A 20,833-nucleotide genomic window follows, 5' to 3' on the forward strand; every position below is an offset into this window, starting at 1 on the left:
TGCTCTGCCGCCCAGGCTGGAGTGCAGTGGCCGGCTCTCAGCTCACTGCAAGCTCCGCCTCCCAGGTTCACGCCATTCTCCTGTCTCAGCCTCCCGAGTAGCTGGGACTACAGGCGCCCGCCTCGTCGCCCGGCTAGTTTTTTGTATTTTTTTTTTAGTAGAAGGGGTTTCACCGTATTAGCCAGGATGGTCTCGATCTCCTGACCTCATGATCCGCCCGTCTCGGCCTCCCAAAGTGCTGGGATTACAGCCTTGAGCCACCGCGCCCGGCCACTCCTAGTTATTTTTAAGTGTACAATTAAATGTTTGTAACTGTAATTTTAATTTGTTTAGACAAAAGCAGAAACTCAAGTAAACCCAATAGCACTTAAGAAAGGATGATATTGTTTCAGTAAATAAGATGGAGCTCATAATTAAAGATCTGGAATCTGAACTCTCCAAAATGAAAACCATAGAAGACTTTACTAAAACAATTAGATAAATATAAAAGCCTCTATCTAGATTTAAAATTTAGGGATTTGTTGTCAAATGCACGAAACAAGTCAGTCAAAATATAGTTACAGAAAATAAGCTCATTAATTTGCCTCAAAAGTATAATTTTTAGTGAGACAGGTTCACACCATTAGTGGGAAGTAGAAGTTAATTAGATATTATAATTATGGAAACACGATGTTAATAAATGAACTGACCTTTAAAATGTTTGTCCAGAAGAGTTTTTGTCTCTTCCCCATTTGTTGGTTTTATATAGCTTTTTTCCACCTTCAGATCCTCATCTGGTCACCTGATCTGTTAGCCTTTCAGCGAAATATTTTTGAAGTATTTAATTCAGACAGTAGTATTGTCATGAAATTGCTTTTCAGCATGTCCCCAAATAGAAATACTGGTAAGTTTAACTATTGTTTGGAAGATTAAAATTGAGACTAAAATGGTCAAGTACAGTTACTATAACTACATTTCACTTTGTGGCACTTGGTAACTTAACTTTCTTTGATAGTGATCTTGGGGTATTATCATTCGACAGCACACTGAGAAAAACGATCCTGTATAGTCTTTTTCCACTGTATATAAAAACATCCTTGTGAAATGGGAAATGAATAATACAGAGATTAAGGGATACATAATTCACAAAATGGTTAAAAATAACACCTTGGTTAGCCTGAAGGGGGTGTGTGCATGATAGAAGGCACACTCTCCGGGCCTTGGTTCGATGTTAGTAGCTTAAGTGTCTTTGAAGCCGTTCTAGTTCTTTTTGATCACCCATTCAGCTGTGTTTTGTCTCCCCTAGGAGCTGTTCGTCTGAATTACGTTTCAGTGCCGAATGACTAATTGATCCCGAATAATGAGTGAAAATGTACAAGAAGGGGAAAGGAAATGCCTGAAAATATCTTTGAGGGACAATTTTAAAGAATCTTTCAACTGGTTTAATAAACACATTTATAGCTTTTTAGTTTTAGTTTTTTAATTGTAGATATTTAAGAAATACAACATGATGTTTTGATATTTCTACATGGTGAAATAGTTATGGCAGGCAAAAAAATTGTTAGAAATCCTTCTAAAGATACGTGTACTTTTTGAGAACAATTTAAAAACTATAATTGCATACACTAGACATGCTCTCCCACATCCTCTTTGTTACAGCACTGTTGAATGGGAAACTTTATTCTTATAGAAACTTTCTCCTCTTAAATGCAAGTCCTTTTCTAATTATGTAGGAAAAAATAAAATACTAAGCATTTTTCTTTTACGTTCTTCATTGAACTCAGGAGAGAGAACAGAGACCAGTAAGAATGCTCTTGTGGAGAAACAATAGACCAGATCTTTATTCACAACTCATGCCAGGAGGCCAGTCCTAGAGTCACCTTGTGTTGGAAATCCTACCAATAGTTCGTGTCAACAGAAAACTTTTCTTAGAAGAAAAATTCGTGATTTCTTCCTGAAGCCTACAGACATCAAATAACAGTGTGAAGAACTACTTATCCAAGGTTAGTTATATTATCCTTCTTCCTTTGGTTTTCAGATTTCTGATGCAATTCATGTTTTAAGTAGGTGAAATAGTGAATTAACTGACTTACGTGTGTTAAATAAGGATCAGCATTACCTGTGTTATCAAAAAAAAAAAAAAATCAAAATTTACAATTTTCTAAAAGTCCCTGGAGCTCTCATTTTTATGAAATATGCATTGGTTAACTTCATTCAATAAACTAAAGTAATACATTTTAAATTGCTTTAAAAGCTGCATTTAAGTTACATTTTAGAAAGTGAATATTATTTCCTAGTAACTAAAGATACACTTTTGAGATGTTTTGGCTTACTTTCTGATTGGTTTGAGTTTGGCTGTGGTTCATAACACTTTTAATGTTTTCCTGTACCATCGCAAGTTTTGCACCCCTAATCAGAAGTGAATGTTGGACATCCAAACACTTAACCACATAGCTTAGGTTACTTTAAATAATGAAAGTAACCACAAGCTTAGGTTACTTTAAATAATGAACGTCACCATTGGTATATTGTTAATATGTTAGTTAATAGTCCTAGTGTTAATAGGGTGGTGGAATAAAAGTGGAATCAGATGATTAAGCCAGATGTTATTAGGAGGGCTGAGAGGGCTCCTGTTAGTGGTCAAGGACTGGGTTTGACTATGTGGTAGGCATGGAATTGGTGAGTCATTAAGTGTTGTTATATAGATAAGAGACTTACCAAGAGTGTGAACACATAGGCTTGGATTAGAGCAACTGCGATTTCTAGAATTGTCAGTAATACTAGGAGTGCGAAGATCAGTGAGGTAGCAGGTAAATTAATGGTTGATAATGCTAACACGGCGTTTCCAATTAGGTGCATTAGTAGATGGCCTGCTGTGATATTAGCGGTTAGGCGTACAGCTAAGGCTACTGGTTGAATAAATAGGCTAATAGTTTCAATGACTACTAGTATGGGAATAAGAGGTGTAGGTGTACCCTGTGGTAGAAAGTGGGCTAGAGAGCTCTTAGTTTTAGAGCGAAGACCTGTAATTACTGTATCAGCTCACCGGGGGATTGCCATAGCTAGGTTTATAGATAATTGGGTGGTGGGTGTAAATGAGTGAGGTAGGAGTCCAAGGAGATTGGTTATGGTGATAAAAATAATTAGAGATATTAGTATTAGAGATCAGGTTTGTCCTTTGATGCTATGAGTTATTATTATTTGTTTTAGGGTCAGTTGAATTAGGTTTTGTTGAATGGTAATTAGTCGGTTATTAATGAGGCATTTGGAAGTTGGAAATAATAGTATAGGAAATAGAATGATAGGTACTACAGCAGGTTGACCTAGGATTGTTGGAGTTATGAATGGGGTAAATAAATTTTCGTTCATTTTAGTTGCCAGGGGTTATTGTGGAGCTGTGTGTTAGGGGTTTTTTGTGATAGGGGCATATAGTAATTTGTGTTTAATAGTTTTAATTGTGTGATAAGGTATAGTGTGGGGAGTATGGTTGTGATGGTAGTGAACCATGTAGATGTATTTAGTTGAGGCATTTCACTGCAGAGAGGAGTTTTCTCAATCTTTAACTTAAAAGGTTAATGCTAGAATAGCTATACAGTGGGTTTGTAAGAGTATTTAAAGGGGTGGGGGAAAGAAGTATAAAGTAGGGGGTGGTACGTCTATAGGGTAAATATGGGTCCTATTTAAAAGATTTTTAGTGGGATTAATTCTGCGAAAATAGGCATGAAGCTGTGATTGGCGCCGCAAATTTCTGAGCATTGTCCGTAATAGACACCTGGTCATGTAGCAGTAAACGTAGTTTGGTTTAAGCGTCCAGGAACTGCATCCATTTTTAGGCCTAGTGTGGGAATAGTCCATGAGTGTAAGACGACTTGAGATGTAATTATTATACGGACGGGGGCTTCGATTGGAAGAACTACTCAATTGTCAACGTCTAGAAGTCAAAGGTCCCCTGGATTTAAGAATAATGGAGGGAGTATATAAGAATTAAAGATTAATCCTCCATAATCTGTATATTCGTAGGTTCAGTATCATTGATGTCCAATTGATTTGATAGTAAAGGAGGGGTTGTTAATTTCGTCTGTTAAGTAGAGGATGCACAGGGATGGGAGGGCGATTAAGACTGAAATGATTGCTGGTAAGATAGTTCAAATAGTTTCTATTTCTTGGGTATCTGTAGTATTAGTGTTGGTTAGTTTTGTTGTGAGTGTTGAGGATAGAACGTATAAGACTAAAAGCTAATTAAGAAGATACGGATGATTAAAAAGTGTGGTCATGGAAGGCGATTAGCTCTTCTATGATAGGGGATGTGGCGTCTTGTAAACCTCGTTGGACTGGGTGAGCCATATAAGATATATGGGGTTCAGCCTATAATCTAGTTCTGACAAAGCTATGAAATAATTTTTCTAATACCTTATTGTAAAAGTTGTTATAGAGGTTATAGGACTGGCTTGAAACCAGTTTTAGGGGGTTCGATTCCTTCCTTTTTTATTTAGTTTTGATAGAGGTTGGTTCATCAAATGTGTGATATGGTGGAGGGCAGCCGTGCAATCATTCTAAGTTAGTAAAGGGCTGTTCGATTAATAGAACTTTACGTTTTGAGGCAAAGGCCTCTCAGGTTATGTATACTATTAATATTATCGCTACTAGGGAGATGAAGGAGCCTATAGATGATACATATATTCATGTGGTATAGGCATCAGGGTAATCAGAATAGCGTCGAGGTATTCCGGACAAGCTGAGGAAGTGTTGTAGAAAGAAGGTTAAATTTACACCTACAGATGGAATGGCAAAGTGGGCTTTGGCGCAAGCTTGGTTTAGAGTATAGCCTGAAAATAGGGGAAACCAGTGAATAAACCCTCCTGTAATAGCGAATACAGCTCCTATTGATAAAATGTCGTGAAAGTGGGCTACAACGTAGTATGTGTCGTGTAGTACAATATCTAGTGATGAGTTTGCTAATACAATACCGGTTAAGCCCCCTACGGTAAAGAGAAAAATAAAGCCCAAGGCTCAGAGTATTGCAGGGGATCACTTGCTGTTACCTCCGTGAAGTGTAGCAAGCCAACTAAAGACTTGAACGCCAGTGGGAATTGCGATAATTATAGTGGCGGAGGTGAAGTAGGCCCGTGTATCTACGTCTATGCCTACTGGGAATATATGATGAGCTCACACAGTAAAGCCTAAAAACCCAATTGATATTATAGCTGAAACTATACCTATATACCCGAATGGTTCTTTTTTTCCCTAGTAGTATGTCACAATGTGAGAAATTATTCCAAACCCAGGTAGAATAAGAATGTATACTTCAGGGTGACCGAAAAATCAAAATAATTTTGGTACAAGATGGATCTCCTCCTCTGGCAGGATCAAAGAAGGTAGTGTTAAGATTACGGTCTGTTGGTAGCATTGTGATGCCAGCAGCTAATACTGGTAGAGAGAGGAGTAGTAGGATTGCTGTGATTAAGACTGATCAAATAAATAGGGCGGTTTGATATTGAGATACTGCAGGGGGTTTTATATTAATGATAGTTGTGATGAAGTTGATAGCTCCTAAGATAGAAGAAATGCCTGCCAGGTGAAGTGAGAAGATGGTTAGGTCTACAGAGGCTCCTGGGTGAGAGAAATTTCCTGCTAAAGGGGGATAGACTGTTCAACCCGTTCCGGCACCAGCTTCTACTATGGCGGATGCGAGGATGCGAGTAGAAGTAGGAAGGATGGGGGAAGGAGTCAGAAGCTTATATTCAAGCGGGGAAATGCGATATCGGGAGCGCCAATTATCGGAGTACTAGTCAGTTTCCGAAGCTTCTGATTATGATGGGCATAACTATAAAGAAAATTATAACAAATGCATGGGCTGTAACAATAACGTTATAAATGTGGTCGTTGCCTAATAGGTTGCTGGGTTGACCTAGTTCGGCTCGAATAAGAAGGCTTAGAGCTATGCCTATAACTCGAGTCATGCGCCGAATAGTAAATACAAGGTTCCAATATCCTTGTGATTTGTTGAGAAAACCAACGGTTGATGAGCATAGGTAGGAAGAAGGTAAAAGGCTGAGTAAGCATTAGGCTGTAAACCTAGGACAGAGGTTAAGCCCTCTTTTATCAGCCTCGAGGTGTTTTCGTTGAATTGCAAATTCAAGGAGCAGCTTTAATTTCTGCCGGGGCTTCTCCCGCCTTTTTTCCCTGCGGCGGGAGAAGTAGATTAAAGCCATTGAGTAGGGTATTTAGCTGTTAACTAAATTTTTGCGGGTTTGAGTCCCATTGATCTAGCAAGGGTTTAGCTTAATTAAAGTAATGATTTGCGTTCAGTTGATGCAGAGTGGTTTTGCAGTCCTTATATATTCAGAAACTAAGTAGTGGTTTAACTTACTAAGGGCTTTGAAGGCTCTTGGTCTTAGTAACCTAAATTCTTGCAATAGTTAGGGTTAGTGGAGAGATTGGTAAGAGGAAGGTGTGAGGATAATGAGCGGGGGATGAGAAGTGTAGGTTTTGTGTTTTCAATTGTCATTTATTTTTACATTTTAGATGTGGGGAGTAGTGTTATGGAGGTAGCATAGATTAGGTGTATGTAGAAATACAAGTTAAGTAGGGTTATTTATAGTAACTATAAGATAGGAATGAATGATGAAGTTGTTATTTGTAAGTTCTTGAATGGTAATTCATTTGGGCAGGAAGCCGGTTCATGGAGGTAAGCCTCCTATGGATAGAAGAGTGGATGATATTAATGGTATTATCAAGTTAATTTGTTTCAAGTGCAAGATAATATGAGGGTGTGGTGTTTGAGTTTGATTTAGGGCTAGAAATGCGGTGGTTGTTAAAATAATGTATACAGTAAGGTAAAAGATTGTGACATTTGGGTTTAGGTTAGTGTTTTCATTCAGCCTATATGTTAATTGAGAATATGCTAGGATTTTACGTAGTTGTGTTTGCTCCTCTGCTTTTTGAAGCAACCCTTTTCTTCCTGCGATCACCACTCCTGTGGCCCCTTTGTGGTCTCTCTGTGTGTCACAGGGTTTGTAACATTGGTACTTTTTCCAACTACATATACTTTTATTTATTTTTCACCTTCCCACGTTGTCGCTTTTTAACCATGTATCTGCCTTTAACTATTCCTCCATCTCCCTTTCAGCCAAACTTTTAGGAGGAGAAGCCCTCCGTTTGATATCTTTACTTTCTCACCTCTGGTTCACTCTCTCCCCCCTGCTGACACTCAGCTTACTCACACACTCCACAATCACTGAGTTGCCACAGGCAATGGCATTTGGGGCTTTTCTGCCTTCTTGGCAAAATATGACTCTGTTCATTGGGGTATTAGGATAAGATACCTACTGACCAGGCACTGTGTTAGTGCAGCCATCACAGAAATGAGAAGCAGACACCACCTCCATTCTGATGAGACTCACCAGATCAGCCATTTCTGATGAACATCAGATGCCTTGATCTCTCCTTTCACTTTTGCAGGCTTTACTTCATGCCACGTACATTTCCCCGTTCCCCAAGTCTCCTTTCTCTCCAACCCCTCCCCTTATCAGACACAGCTTTTTAAAGCAATCACGGTCATACCCATGGCTTCAATTGTTTTCTATATGCTGTTATGACAATAGAATTTAAATGTTGTTCTTACATAACAGTTTTCTTTTACCGACACCTCATTTGTACAACCATAAATTCAAAGTTTCCCTAGAAAGTAATCACTAAAAAGTGTCATTCTTAGTAGTACTTGTAGGAAATTTCCTTAATGGTTTGAGTTACTGTGTGTGTGTTACTTTTGAAACATGAGTTGGGATGTCACAGCATGGACTTAGCCTACAGAGGTTTATATCCAATTTTCAACCTGAGGGTTCCATTTCAATTGACACTTAAAGAGTTCAAAACTGTCTCATTCCGCCACCTATTCTTCTTCCTACATGCTCTGTCTAGGGGAGATCACTGCTATTTACACAGTCCATCAAACTAGGGCCTTAGCAGCCTGTTTTCCTCCCCCTCTTCTTCTCGTCTATCACAAGCACTTCCTGCTCTATCTCCCAAATGACCACAAACTTTTCCTTCCACTTGAGTCACTGCCGCCGCCTTTAGCCTCACTGTTCTCCAGACGAACGCAGGGTCTCTTAATTAATTAGCCCCATGCTTTCATCAAGTCCTCTCCATTGTGCAGAGTGACATCACTGCAAACACATCTGAGAGAGACTCCTCACCCTGTGTGGTTCAGTGACTCTCGTTTCCAGATAAAATTCAAACTCTAGCCCAGACCCTAATTTTGGGTCAGACAGATCTGCGTTTTTATTCCAGGTTGATTCACTGTCCAGCAGTGTAGCCTCAGACAATGAAACCCTTTGTTTGCTCATCTGCCTAACTCACTGAGGTTGGGACTGTTTCACACACGTGCAGTATTGGATCTTACAAGAGACTTATGTTGAATGAAGGGGAGGCATTTTAAAATCCACATCAAAAAACTGTTATCTTTAAAATAAAAAAAACACTAATCTACTATGTCACTTCCCCTCCAAGCAGGACTTCTGCCTTACTTTCTGATCATCGTGATCGGCTTGTGGGGATCCAGATTACTCAGGATTAAATTGTGGCCCCATCTTGAGCAGTCATGGAAACTTGGGAAGCTACTTAACTTCTCCATCTAGACTGATTCTGTAAAATCCATAAAATGGAATGGTTCTGGGGTGTGAAATGGGATGCCACACTTGGAACACTGTCAGGCTTTCCAGACGTTTACTGTTCATCTTCATCAAATGAGGCAGTGGTATCCCACTGTGTGGTTCTCGATTGTATAAGAAACATGTTTTATGCATTGATAGTAAAAGAAATATCTGAATATCCCTGCCATGGAAGAAACGAGGAGAAAAGAGAGTTGGTAGGTCCTGGCATTTCAGAACTGGGAAGGATTAATTCAGTCCCTATTTTGTGACAAGGAAGGGAAGTGTGATATGCCCTAGGCTTTCATTCAAGTCACGTCATCACTCTTGAGAGTGGGACCCAGGGCTCTAGGAGTTGCTATGGTCAAGTTGGAGACAAAAACTAACACTTGTAGACAGGAGAGAAGCATTTCCTTACCAAAGCAGTTCAAAATTGTGATAACTACATTTGGTGAGCAATGAAAGCTGCCAGACTCAGAAAAACAGAGATGCTAATGGAACTGACTTCAGTAACCGGGGTTTTCTATGGAGTTCATTGCCCAGGGTGACTTCCAGTAAAAACCCCCACTCCCCTGCACTTTTCTCAGGACTGGAAAGCTCAGGCAGCCCAGGACAAATAGTGCAGTCACTGCAGACGGCAGGGTGGCCACAGGTGAGCAGCAGCAGGGATGGGGCATTGTGAGCATTGGGTGGGTCTGTGGGTGGGGTATTGTGAGCCAATAGCCTGACTTGGTTGCTTCCTGGTAACCAGGTGACATAGGAGGCTTTGTGGGTACAAGCATCAGCCAGGGCCAGCAGCCTTCAGTGGTAGTGGGAGTGGGGGGAGAAGGAGCTCCGACTCAACTGTCTGCAGTTTTGTGCCCCTTAGCGTTTTTCTTTTGTGCCCCTGGCTTTTCTTACCAACTCCATACAGCAGCCACTTTCAGAGGTGGTGGCAGAGGCTCCAGGCTCGCCTGGGGTCACACCACTTCTGCAACACCAGTTGCAGAACACTGCTAGGGCAGTGCAGCCGCCCATAAAAACTGCATTCTCCCATGGGCCCTGCGGTGGCCTATCTGTGACTGCTGCAGGCTGAACGTGGGACCCTGCGAGGAATCTGAGACTCCTGAGGCTGTGGCAGCCGCGCCACCAGCATCCACCGCTGCAGAGCCTGCCAGATTGATCTGGGAGCCACGGAGGTCCATCCCGTGCACTACCACGCAATGCAAAGATCTCCAAAGGTAAAGAAGCCATGGGTGCCATTTGCTCTCTGGCATCTCTCTGGCTCCCACCGCCCCCACCCCTTTGCCGTCCCTCCCCCCTCAGAGACATCCTCAGCTTCCAGCTCCCTCCTGCCCATAGCCGGCTTTCCCGGGGCGCGGCATGGGGGACAAAGGCTGGTTCTGCCTCTGTCTTTGTTGGTGAGCCTTCTTTGTTGAGGCCTTTTTTGGCCTAGTCCCTCTTTTCTCAGTAAAATTTCAAATCCTCCAGTTTTGGAGTCCCATCTCCCATTCTCTTGTCCTTACCTATGCAGCTGGTCTGGGCCCTAAGTGACGAGCCAGTTAAGGGCCCAATTGTTTCTTTTCTCCCATTCTTTAAGGTAAGCTATAACTGGGATAATTCAGACTCAAATATGTGGGAAGTCTGAAATTCAAAATAGAGTTTGCCATGGAGGAGATTATATGGTATTCTCTTTTTTTTTTTTTTTTTTTTTTGAGACGGATCTTGCTCTCTCGCCGGCTGGAGTGCAGTGGCCGGATCTCAGCTCACTGCGAGCTCCGCCTCCCGGGTTTACGCCATTCTCCTGCCTCAACTCCCAAGTAGCTGGGACTACAGGTGCCCGCCACCTCACCCAGCTAGTTTTTTGTATTTTGTAGAGATGGGGTTCCACCGTGTTACCCAGGATGATCTCCATCTCCTGACCTCGTGATCCGCCCGTCTCGGCCTCCCAAAGTGCTGGGCTTACAGGCTTGAGCCACCGCGCCCGGCCTATATGGTATTCTTGATAGTGGAGTCACATTGTCAGAAGCTGCTTTATTTCTTCCAATTAATTTGAACAAAGAAGTAAAACAAATTGGGGGACATGCTTAAAATGACTACGAAAGGTATGACATGTTACTGCCAGGCCGTGAGAAGTTGTTTTTGTTTGGTTTTACCCAAAGGAGTTTAGCCATGGAGCTCTGATTACTTACACCGTCCACTTGCATACACTCCATACACCCAAGGTTCCCTGTGGGATTCCTCAGCAACACCAATGCACTGACCGTCACTCTGTGTTCTCCTAGATTCTGATGAAGATCTGCAGGCGTCTGCACAGAGCGGTGTGGAGGAGAATATGAGATCAGAACTTGTAAGACGTATTTCTTTCTCTGGAAGAGAAATTTTTTTTGTTTTTTCTGGGGTCACTAGAGGTTATGACCAACTGAGGCCTGATTGACGATGGCAGTCAAAGGACGGCTTCACTTACAAACTGTTTGGTAGTGAGTGTATTTCTGAGAAGCAGCCTTTTCTCCCTGAAAAATAATTTTGTATTTGCCAGCCAACATGGACACTTGCTAAATATTCCCAAAAAAAAAACCCACTGCACTGTCCACAAGCATCCTCTATGCTTTCTTTCGGGGCCAGTTACCTGATCACTATTTTGTTGTGTTTTTTCTCTTATTGCAGAGCAATTCGAAAGCCCAGCCTCAACTCTGTACGTATTCTTTTTTTTTCTAACAGCTTTATTTAAACGTAGTTGACATGCAAAACAATTTGCTCATTTAAATTAGGTGATTCAGCGTTTCTACTATATTTACACGGTTGTGCAACCATTGTTACAATCTCATCTGAGAACCTCTTTATTCTCCCTCAAAGAAACCCCACTAGTAGTCACTCCTCTGTCTTTCCCAAATCCCACACCCCTGGATGTAGGCAGCCTCGAATCTACTTCCTGTTTCTATAGTACAGTGGCTTTCTATATTAACCGGTTCTTAGGGTGACTATTTCACATTGATGAGGTTGCCCTTGCTAGAAAGCCAAGGATCTTTCATTTCTTTCTGCCCGTCTCCTTTGCCTTCACATTGATGAGGTTGCCCTTGCTAGAAAGCCAAGGATCTTTCATTTCTTTCTGCCCGTCTCCTTTGCCTTCCTTCAACACAAGGAGAATGGTCCAGCAGCAGCTCAGTCCATGCTTGTCAACCACCCCCCTCCATATACTCCAGCCCTGGTCCACAGCCCCCAAGGCTCCTTGTGGGATTCCTCAGCAACCCCAATGCACTGACCATCACTCTATGTTCTCCTAGGTCCTGTTGAAGATCTGCAGGCGTCTGCACGTGACAACATGGAGGATATGAAATCAGAACGTGTAAGACTTTATTTCTTTCTCTGGAAGAGAAATGTTTTTTTTGTTTTGTGTTTTGTTTTTTCTGGGGCTTATAGACTATCAAGTGAATATCATTTTTGACTGCCATCATGGACCAGGCTTCAGTTGGTCATGGACTCTAGCGACTGGTCACTAGAGGTTATGACCAACTGAGGCCTGATTGACGATGGTAGTCAAAGGACGGCATCACTTACAAACTGTTTGGTATTGAGTGTATTTCTCTGTAGCGACTTTTCTCCCTGAAAAAACAATTTTGTATTTGTCTGCGAAGATGGACGCTTGCTAAATATTCCAAAAAAAACCCCACTGCACTGTCCACAAGCATCCTCTATGCTTTCTTTTGGGGCCAGTAACCTGATCACTGTTGTTTTTTTTTTTTCTCTTGTTGCAGAGCAATTCGAAAGCCCAGCCTCAACTCTGTACGTATTCTTTTTTTTTTAACAGCTTTATTTAAACGTAGTTGACGTGCAAAACAATTTACTCATTTAAATTTGGTGATTCAGCGTTTCTACTATGTTTACACGGTTGTGCAACCATTGTTACAATCTCATCTGAGAACCTCTTCATTCTGCCTCAAGGAAACCCAACTAGTAGTCACTCCTCTGTCTTTCCCAACTCCCACACCCCTGGATCTAGGCAGCCTCGAATCTACTTCCTGTTTCTATAGTACAGTGGCTTTCTATATTAACCGGTTCTTAGGGTGACTATTTCACATTGATGAGGTTGCCCTTGCTAGAAATCCAAGGATCTTTCATTTCTTTCTGCCCCTCTCCTTTGCCTTCCTTCAACACCAAGGAGAATGGTCCAGCAGCAGCTCAGTCCATGCTTGTCAACCACCCCCCTCCATACACTCCAGCCTTGGTCCACAGCCCCCAAGGCTCCTTGTGGGATTCCTCAGCAACCCCAATGCACTGACCATCACTCTGTGTTCTCCTAGGTCCTGTTGAAGATCTGCAGGCGTCTGCACATGATGGCGTAGAGGATATAAAATCAGAACGTGTAAGACTTTATTTCTTTCTCTGGAAGAGAAATGTTTGTTTTTGTTTTGTGTTTTTTTTTTTCTGGGGCTTCTAGACTATCAAGTGAATATCATTTTTGACTGCCATCATGGGTCAGGCCTCAGTTGATCAGGGACTGTAGCGACCGGTCACTAGAGGTTATGACCAACTGAGACCTGACTGACAATGGCAGTCAAAGGACGACATCACTTACAAACTGTCTGGTAGTTAGTATGTTTCTCAATAGCAAGCTTTTCTCCCTGAAAAATAATTTTGTATTTGTCAGCCAACATGGACACTTGCTAAATATTCCCAAAAAAACCCCACTGCACTGTCCACAAGCATCCTCTATGCTTTCTTTCGGGGCCAGTAACCTGATCACTGTTTTGTTTTGTTTTGTTTTTTCTCTTATTGCAGAGAAAGTCGATTGTCCAGTCTCGCCTCTGTACGTATTTTGTTTTTTTTAACAGCTTTATTTAAACGTAGTTGACATGCAAAACAATGTACCCATTTAAAGTAGGTGATTCAGCGTTGTTAGATCTACTAACATTCCCACATCTCAGAATAGGGAACTGAGGCACAGAGGGTTCATTTCACTCTCCCAGGTATGTGCAGATTCTAAGTAGGATTTGATCCCAGGCCATTCTTGGTGACTTGGATCTGCTGCTTTTCTATATTGTCTCATCTAAAGAAAGGTATCTCCCTCACAAACAGTCCGTTTTAAGTGCAATGAACCTTGCAAAATCCTCCTAGAACCCAAATCTAAATTCAGGTAGAGTTGAAAAGCAGACGGTAACAACTGGGATCAAAAGTTTCATCTGGGAAAAAGTTTTTACTCATTTCTCTGCTGTCCTCTGCCAGCAACATGTCAAGCACTGTCTTTATTATAATACATTTCCAAGAATCTATAAGAAGTCTGCTCTGCCTTGCAGGTTTGCCTATGGGTTCCAAGGGCTGGACAACAAAACTATGGAAGTGGAGCAGAATTTGTTGTGCAGGAAATAAAGGTAGTGTGGAAATTAAATCATTAAGTTCACTTAAGCAACTAATTGCAGTTTATTCATTCAGTGCCCCATATTAGAGAAACTCAGTAAATGTTGTGTCATGTTCTTCATGTATTTCATTTGTGCCAATTTATGCATTAAATCAATGGTGGGTGACACAAGTACACAAGTCAAGTAACATTGACAACTTAGAGTTCAGTTCTTTTTTTTAGTATTTTAGTTTTTTGTGAAAAGGTCTCCTTTGTCGCCCAGGAGTGCACTGGTGCGATCACAGCTCACTGCGATGTTGACCTCCCCAGGTTCAGGTGATCCTTCCACCTCAGCCTCCCAAGTAGCTGTCCATAAGGCACATGCCACTTTATCAAGTTTATTATTATTATTATTATCTTTGTGGAGAAGGGATTTCACCATTCTGCCCAGGCTGGGTTCACTTTTGATGGTAAAGGACATCTCAAATGTTTAGACATTTGCTTTCAGTTTGGTCAATTATGAATACAGCTATTACAAACCTTCCTGTGTCTTGTTTGGAAACATAATTTTAAAAATGTAACTGAGGAAATACTTCAGGTTATGATGAATTGCTTGTATGGTAAGACTATATTTTTCTTTGTAAGAATTTTGGTAGAATTTACCAGTGAGATCATCTGAATATAGTGTTTTAGTTGTTTGAAAAGATATTAATCATTGATTCCATATCTAAAATTCTAAAATAAATATAGGCCTATTCAGATGATCTATTTCTCCTGAGAAGACTTTTGGTCTTCTAACATAGATTTTATAAATTTGTTCATTTCATCGACTGTATCCAATTGTGAGCACAGATGTGTTCAGAATATTCCTTTATTATTTACTATTTTTTGATTCGACTCCTCTTAAACTAATATTATTAGTATACTGTGACTTCTTTATTTCCTTTGTGGGTAGCCAAGGTAGAGGTTTACCAATTTCACCGATCTTTTCAAAGAACCGGCTTTCGGTTTTTTTGGTATTTTCTGGATTTCCTGTTTTCTATTCCATTGTACTCTGCAATCATTATTGATTTATCATCTGTTCTATGTTACACTGCTGTTTTTCTCTCATTGCCCAAGGTGAAGCTTAGATTATGAATTAAGATTTTTCTCATTATTGTGACAGCATCCTGAATGTAACTCATTGAATGTAGTCTCATTAAAATGCACACTGAATAATTCAAATGGTAAAGATGTATGCTTTACTACAACTTGAAAAATACAACAGGGTAGATGATAAACTTAGTGGCAGGGTATGTAGATCCAAGAAGTTAAAGGATCTTGTAACATTTCATAAAACTGGGGATTTGCCTGGACCTTCAGATGGGGAGGAGGTGTGATGAGATGCTGTCGCTGAACCATACAGTGCCTTTCTGTTTTAAACTGTTCTTAAGGTGACTATTTCACATTGATGAGGTTGCCCTAGCTAGAAAGCCAAGGCTCTTTCAATTCTTTCTGGCCCTCTCCTTTGCCTGCCTTCGACACCAAGGAGAATGGTCCAGCAGCATCTCAGCCCATGCTTGTCAACCGCCCACTTCCGTACACTCCATACACCCCAAGGTTCCTTGTGGGATTCCTCAGCAACACCAATGCACTGACCGTCACTCTGTGTTCTCCTAGATTCTGATGAAGATCTGCAGGCGTCTGCACATGGCAGTGTGGAGGAGAATATGGCATCAGAATTTGTAAGACGTATTTCTTTTTCTGGAAGGGAAACTTTTTTTGTTTTTTTCTGGGGCTTCTAGACTATCAAGTGAATGTCATTTTTGACTGCCATCGTGAATCAGGCCTCAGTTGGTCATGGACTTGAGCCACAAGTCACTGGAGGTTATGACCAACTGAGGCCTGATTGACGATGGCAGTCAAAGGACGACATCACTTACAAACACTCTGGTAGTGATTATGTTTCTCAATAGCAAGCTTTTCTCCTTGAAGAATAATTTTGTATTTATCAGCCAACATGGTCACTTACTAAATACTCCCAAGAAAATCCCACGGGATTTTCCACAAGCATTCTCTATGCTTTATTTGGCAGCCAGTGACTGGATCACTGCTTGACGTCCGGTTTTTTATTTCACCAAGTGAATAAAAGGCATTTGCCATCAGAACCCAGCATCATCTGATCCTCATGGTGTTTGTTTTTCTTTTCTCTTTTTGCAGGATTTATCTGGAGCTGAGTATGACCACCGTAAGTATTTATTTAAACAAACAAACAAAAAAAGGCAGCTTTGTTTAGCTGTAGTTAACATGCAAAACAATTCACCCATTTAAAGTAGGTGATTCAGCGTTTTTACTATATTTACACGGTTGTGCAACCATTGCTACAATCTCATCTGAGAACCTCTTTATTCCCCCTCAAAGAAACCCCACTAGTAATCACTCCTCTGTCTTTCCCAACTCTTAAGATGACTATTTCACATTGATGAGGTTGCCCTTGCTAGAAAGCCCAGGATCTTTCATTTCTTTCTGCCCCTCTCCTTTGCCTTCCTTCAACACCAAGGAGAATGGTCCAGCAGCAGCTCAGTCCGTACTTGTCAACCACCCCCCTCCATACACTCCAGCCCTGGGCCACATCCCCCAAGGCTCCTTGTGGGATTCCTCAGCAACACCAATGCACTGACCGTCACTCTATGTTCTCCTAGGTCTTGTTGAAGATCTGCAGGCGTCTGCACATAGCACCATGGAGGATATGAAATCAGAACTTGTAAGACTTTATTTCTTTCTCTGGAAGAGAAATTTTTGTTTTGTTTTGTTTTTTGTTTTTTCTGGGGCTTCTACACTATCAAGTGAATATCATTTTTGACTGCCATCATAGATCAGACTTCAGTTGGTCATGGACTCTAGCGACCGGTCACTAGAGGTTATGACCAACTGAGGCCTGATTGACGATGTCAGTCAAAGGACGGCATCAGTTACAAACTGTTTGGTGTAGTGAGTGTATTTCTGACAAGCAACCTTTTCTCCCTGAAAAATAATTTTTGTATTTGTCAGCCAACATGGACACTTGCTAAATATTCCAAAAAAAACCCCACTGCACTGTCCACCAGCATCCTCTATGCTTTCTTTCGGGGCCAGTCACCTGATCACTGTTTTTGTTTTGTTTTGTTTTCTCTTATTGCAGAGAGATTCGAAAGCCCAGCCTCAACTCTGTACGTATTCTTTTTTTTTTGACAGCTTTATTTAAACGTTGTTGACGTGCAAAACAATTTACTCATTTAAATTAGGTGATTCAGCGTTTCTACTATATTTACACTGTTGTGCAACCATTGTTACAACCTCATCTGAGAACCTCTTTTTTCTCCCTCAAAGAAACCGCACTAGTAGTCACTCCTCTGTCTTTCCCAACTCCCATACACCTGGATCTAGGCAGCCTCGAATCTACTTCCTGTTTCTATAGTACAGTGGCTTTCTATATTAACCGGTTCTTAGGGTGACTATTTCACGTTGATGAGGTTGCCCTAGCTAGAAAGCCAAGGATCTTTCATTTCTTTCTGTCCCTCTCCTTTGCCTTCCTTCAACACCAAGGAGAATGGTCCAGCAACAGCTCAGTCCATGCTTGTCAACCGCCCCCCTCCATACACTCCAGCCCTGGTCCACAGCCCCCAAGGCTCCTTGTGGGATTCCTCAGCAACACCAATGCACTGACCATCACTCTATGTTCTCCTAGATCCTGTTGAAGATCTGCAGGTGTCTGCACGTGGCGGCGTGAAGGATTTGAAATCAGAACGTGTAAGACTTTATTTCTTTCTCTGGAAGAGAAATGTTTTTTTTGTTTTGTTTTTTGTTTTTTCTGGGGCTTCTAAACTATCAAGTGAATATCATTTTTGACTGCCATCATGAATCAGGCCTCAGTTGGTCATGGACTCTAGCGACTGGTCACTAGAGGTTATGACCAACTGAGGCCTGATTGACGATGGTAGTCAAAGGACGGCATTACTTACAAACTGTTTGGTAGTGAGTGTATTTTTCAGTAGCAACTTTTCTCCCTAAAAAATAATTTTGTATTTGTCACCCAAAGTGGACACTTGCTAAATATTCCAAATAAAACCCCACTGCACTGTCCACAAGCATCCTCTATGCTTTCTTTCGGGGCCAGTCACCTGATGACTGTTGTTTTTTTTTTTTTTCTCTTATTGCAGAGAAATTCGAAAGCCCAGCCTCAACTCTGTACGTATTCTTTTTTTTTTAAACAGCTTTATTTAAACGTAGTTGACGTGCAAAACAATTTACTCATTTAAATTAGGTGATTCAGCGTTTCTACTATATTTACACGGTTGTGCAACCATTGTTACAATCTCATCTGAGAACCTCTTTATTCTCCCTCAAAGAAACCCCACTAGTAGTCACTCCTCTGTCTTTCCCAACTCCCATACACCTGGATCTAGGCAGCCTCGAATCTACTTCCTGTTTCTATAGTACAGTGGCTTTCTATATTAACCGGTTCTTAGGGTGACTATTTCACATTGGTGAGGTTGCCCTAGCTAGAAAGCCAAGGATCTTTCATTTCTTTCTGCCCCTCTCCTTTGCCTTCCTTCAACACCAAGGAGAATGGTCCAGCAGCAGCTCAGTCCATGCTTGTCAACCACCCCCCTGCATACACTCCAGCCCTGGTCCACAGCCCCCAAGGCTCCTTGTGGGATTCCTCAGCAACACCAGTGCACTGACCATCACTCTCTGTTCTCCTAGGTCCTGTTGAAGATCTGCAGGCGTCTGCACATGACGGCGTGGAGGATATGGGAATCAGAACGTGTAAGACTATTTCTTTCTCTGGAAGAGAAATGTTTGTTTTTGTTTTGTTTTTTGTTTTTTTCTGGGGCTTCTACACTATCAAGTGAATATCATTTTTGACTGCCATCATGGGTCAGGCCTCAGTTGGTCATGGACTCTAGCGACCGGTCACTAGAGGTTATGACCAACTGAGGCGTGATTGACGATGGTAGTCAAAGGACGGCATCACTTACAAACTCTCTGGTAGTTAGTATGTTTCTCAATAGCAAGCTTTTCTCCCTGAAAAATAATTTTGTATTTGTCAGCCAACATGGACGCTTGCTACATATTCCAAAAAAACCCCACTGCACTGTCCACAAGCATCCTCTATGCTTTCTTACGGGGCCAGTCACCTGATCACTGTTTTGTTTTGTTTTGTTTTTCTCTTATTGCAGAGAAGGAGGATCGTCCAGTGTCGCCTGTGTACGTATTCTTTTTTTTTTAACAGCTTCATTTAAACGTAGTTGACATGCAAAACAATGTACCCATTTAAAGTAGGTGATTCAGCGTTGTTAGATCTACTAACATTCCCACATCTCAGAATAGGGAACTGAAGCACAGAGGGTTCATTTCACTCTCCCAGGTATGTGCAGATTCTAAGTAGGATTTGATCCCAGGCCATTCTTGGTGACTTGGATCTGCTGCTTTTCTATATTGTCTCCTCTAAATAAAGGTATCTGCCTGCACAAACAGTCCGTTTTAAGTGCAATGAACCTTGCAAAATCCTCCTAGAACCCAAATCTAATTCAGGTAGAGTTGAAAAGCAGACGGTAAAAACTGGGATCAAAAATTTCATCTGGGAAAAAGTTTTTACTCATTTCTCTGCTGTCCTCTGCCAGCAACATGTCAAGCACTGTCTTTATTATAATACATTTCCAAGAATCTATAAGAAGTCTGCTCTACCTTGCAGGTTTGCCTATGGGTTCCAAGCGCTGGACAACAAAACTATGGAAATCCAACAAAATTTGGCCTGCAGATAATAAAGGTAGTGTGGAAATTAAATCATTAAGTTCACTTAAGCAACTAATTGCAGTTTATTCATTCAGTGCCCCATATTAGAGAAACTCAGTAAATGCTGTGTCATGTTCTTCATTTATTTCATTTGTGCCAATTTATGCATTAAATCAATGGTGGGTGACACAAGTGCACAAGTCAAGTAAAATTGACAACTTAGAGTTCAGTTCTTTTTTTTAGTATTTTATTTTTTTGTGAAAAGGTCTCCTTTGTCGCCCAGGAGTGCACTGGTGCGATCACAGCTCACTGTGATCTTGACCTCCCCAGGTTCAGGTGATCCTTCCACCTCAGCCTCCCAAGTAGCTGGCCATAAGGCACATGCCACTATATCAAGTTTATTATTATTATTATTATCTTTGTAGAGAGGGGATTTCACCATTCTGCCCAGGCTGGGTTCACTTTTGATAGTAAAGGACATCTCAAATGTTTAGACATTTGCTTTCAGTTTGGTTAATTATGAATACAGCTATTACAAACCTTCCTGTGTCTTGTTTGGAAACATAATTTTTCAAATGTAACTGAGGAAATACTTCAGGTTATGATGAATTGCTTGTATGGTAAGACTATATTTTTCTTTGTAAGAATTTTGGTAGAATTTACCAGTGAGATCATCTGAATATAGTGTTTTAGTTGTTTGAAAAGATATTAATCATTGATTCCATATCTAAAATTCTAAAATAAATATAGGCCTATTCAGATGATCTCTTTCTCCTGAGAAGACTTTTGGTCTTCTAACATAGATTTTATAAATTTGTTCATTTCATCGAGTGTATCCAATTGTGAGCACAGATGTGTTCAGAATATTCCTTTATTATTTACTATTTTTTGATTCGACTCCTCTTAAACTAATATTATTAGTATACTGTGACTTCTTTATTTCCTTTGTGGGTAGCCAAGGTAGAGGTTTATCAATGTTACCGTTCTTTTCAAAGAACCGGCTTTCGGTTTTGTTGATATTTTCTGGATTTCCTGTTTTCTATTCCATTGTACTCTGCAATCATTATTGATTTATCATCTGTTCTATGTGACACTGCTGTTTTTCTCTCATTGCCCAAGGTGAAGCTTAGATTAT

General features: G+C 41.0%; 1 protein-coding gene across 1 annotated transcript in view; it reads left to right on the forward strand.

The window, feature by feature from the left end:
* Positions 1-10,689: 10,689 nt before the first annotated feature.
* Positions 10,690-20,833, forward strand: part of LOC115892749 — a 29,545-nt gene continuing 19,401 nt past the window's right edge. Inside the window, exons 1-12 of the mRNA XM_030914529.1 lie at positions 10,690-10,711; positions 10,892-10,956; positions 11,274-11,301; positions 11,891-11,952; positions 12,362-12,389; positions 12,908-12,969; positions 13,386-13,413; positions 13,901-13,975; positions 15,601-15,665; positions 16,141-16,168; positions 16,623-16,684; positions 17,102-17,129. Coding sequence (XP_030770389.1) covers positions 10,690-10,711; positions 10,892-10,956; positions 11,274-11,301; positions 11,891-11,952; positions 12,362-12,389; positions 12,908-12,969; positions 13,386-13,413; positions 13,901-13,975; positions 15,601-15,665; positions 16,141-16,168; positions 16,623-16,684; positions 17,102-17,129 — 553 coding nt within the window. The remainder of the gene's footprint in view (positions 10,712-10,891; positions 10,957-11,273; positions 11,302-11,890; positions 11,953-12,361; positions 12,390-12,907; positions 12,970-13,385; positions 13,414-13,900; positions 13,976-15,600; positions 15,666-16,140; positions 16,169-16,622; positions 16,685-17,101; positions 17,130-20,833) is intronic.

This window comes from Rhinopithecus roxellana, chromosome 13 (assembly GCF_007565055.1).
Source record: "Rhinopithecus roxellana isolate Shanxi Qingling chromosome 13, ASM756505v1, whole genome shotgun sequence".
NCBI lineage: Eukaryota > Metazoa > Chordata > Mammalia > Primates > Cercopithecidae > Rhinopithecus > Rhinopithecus roxellana.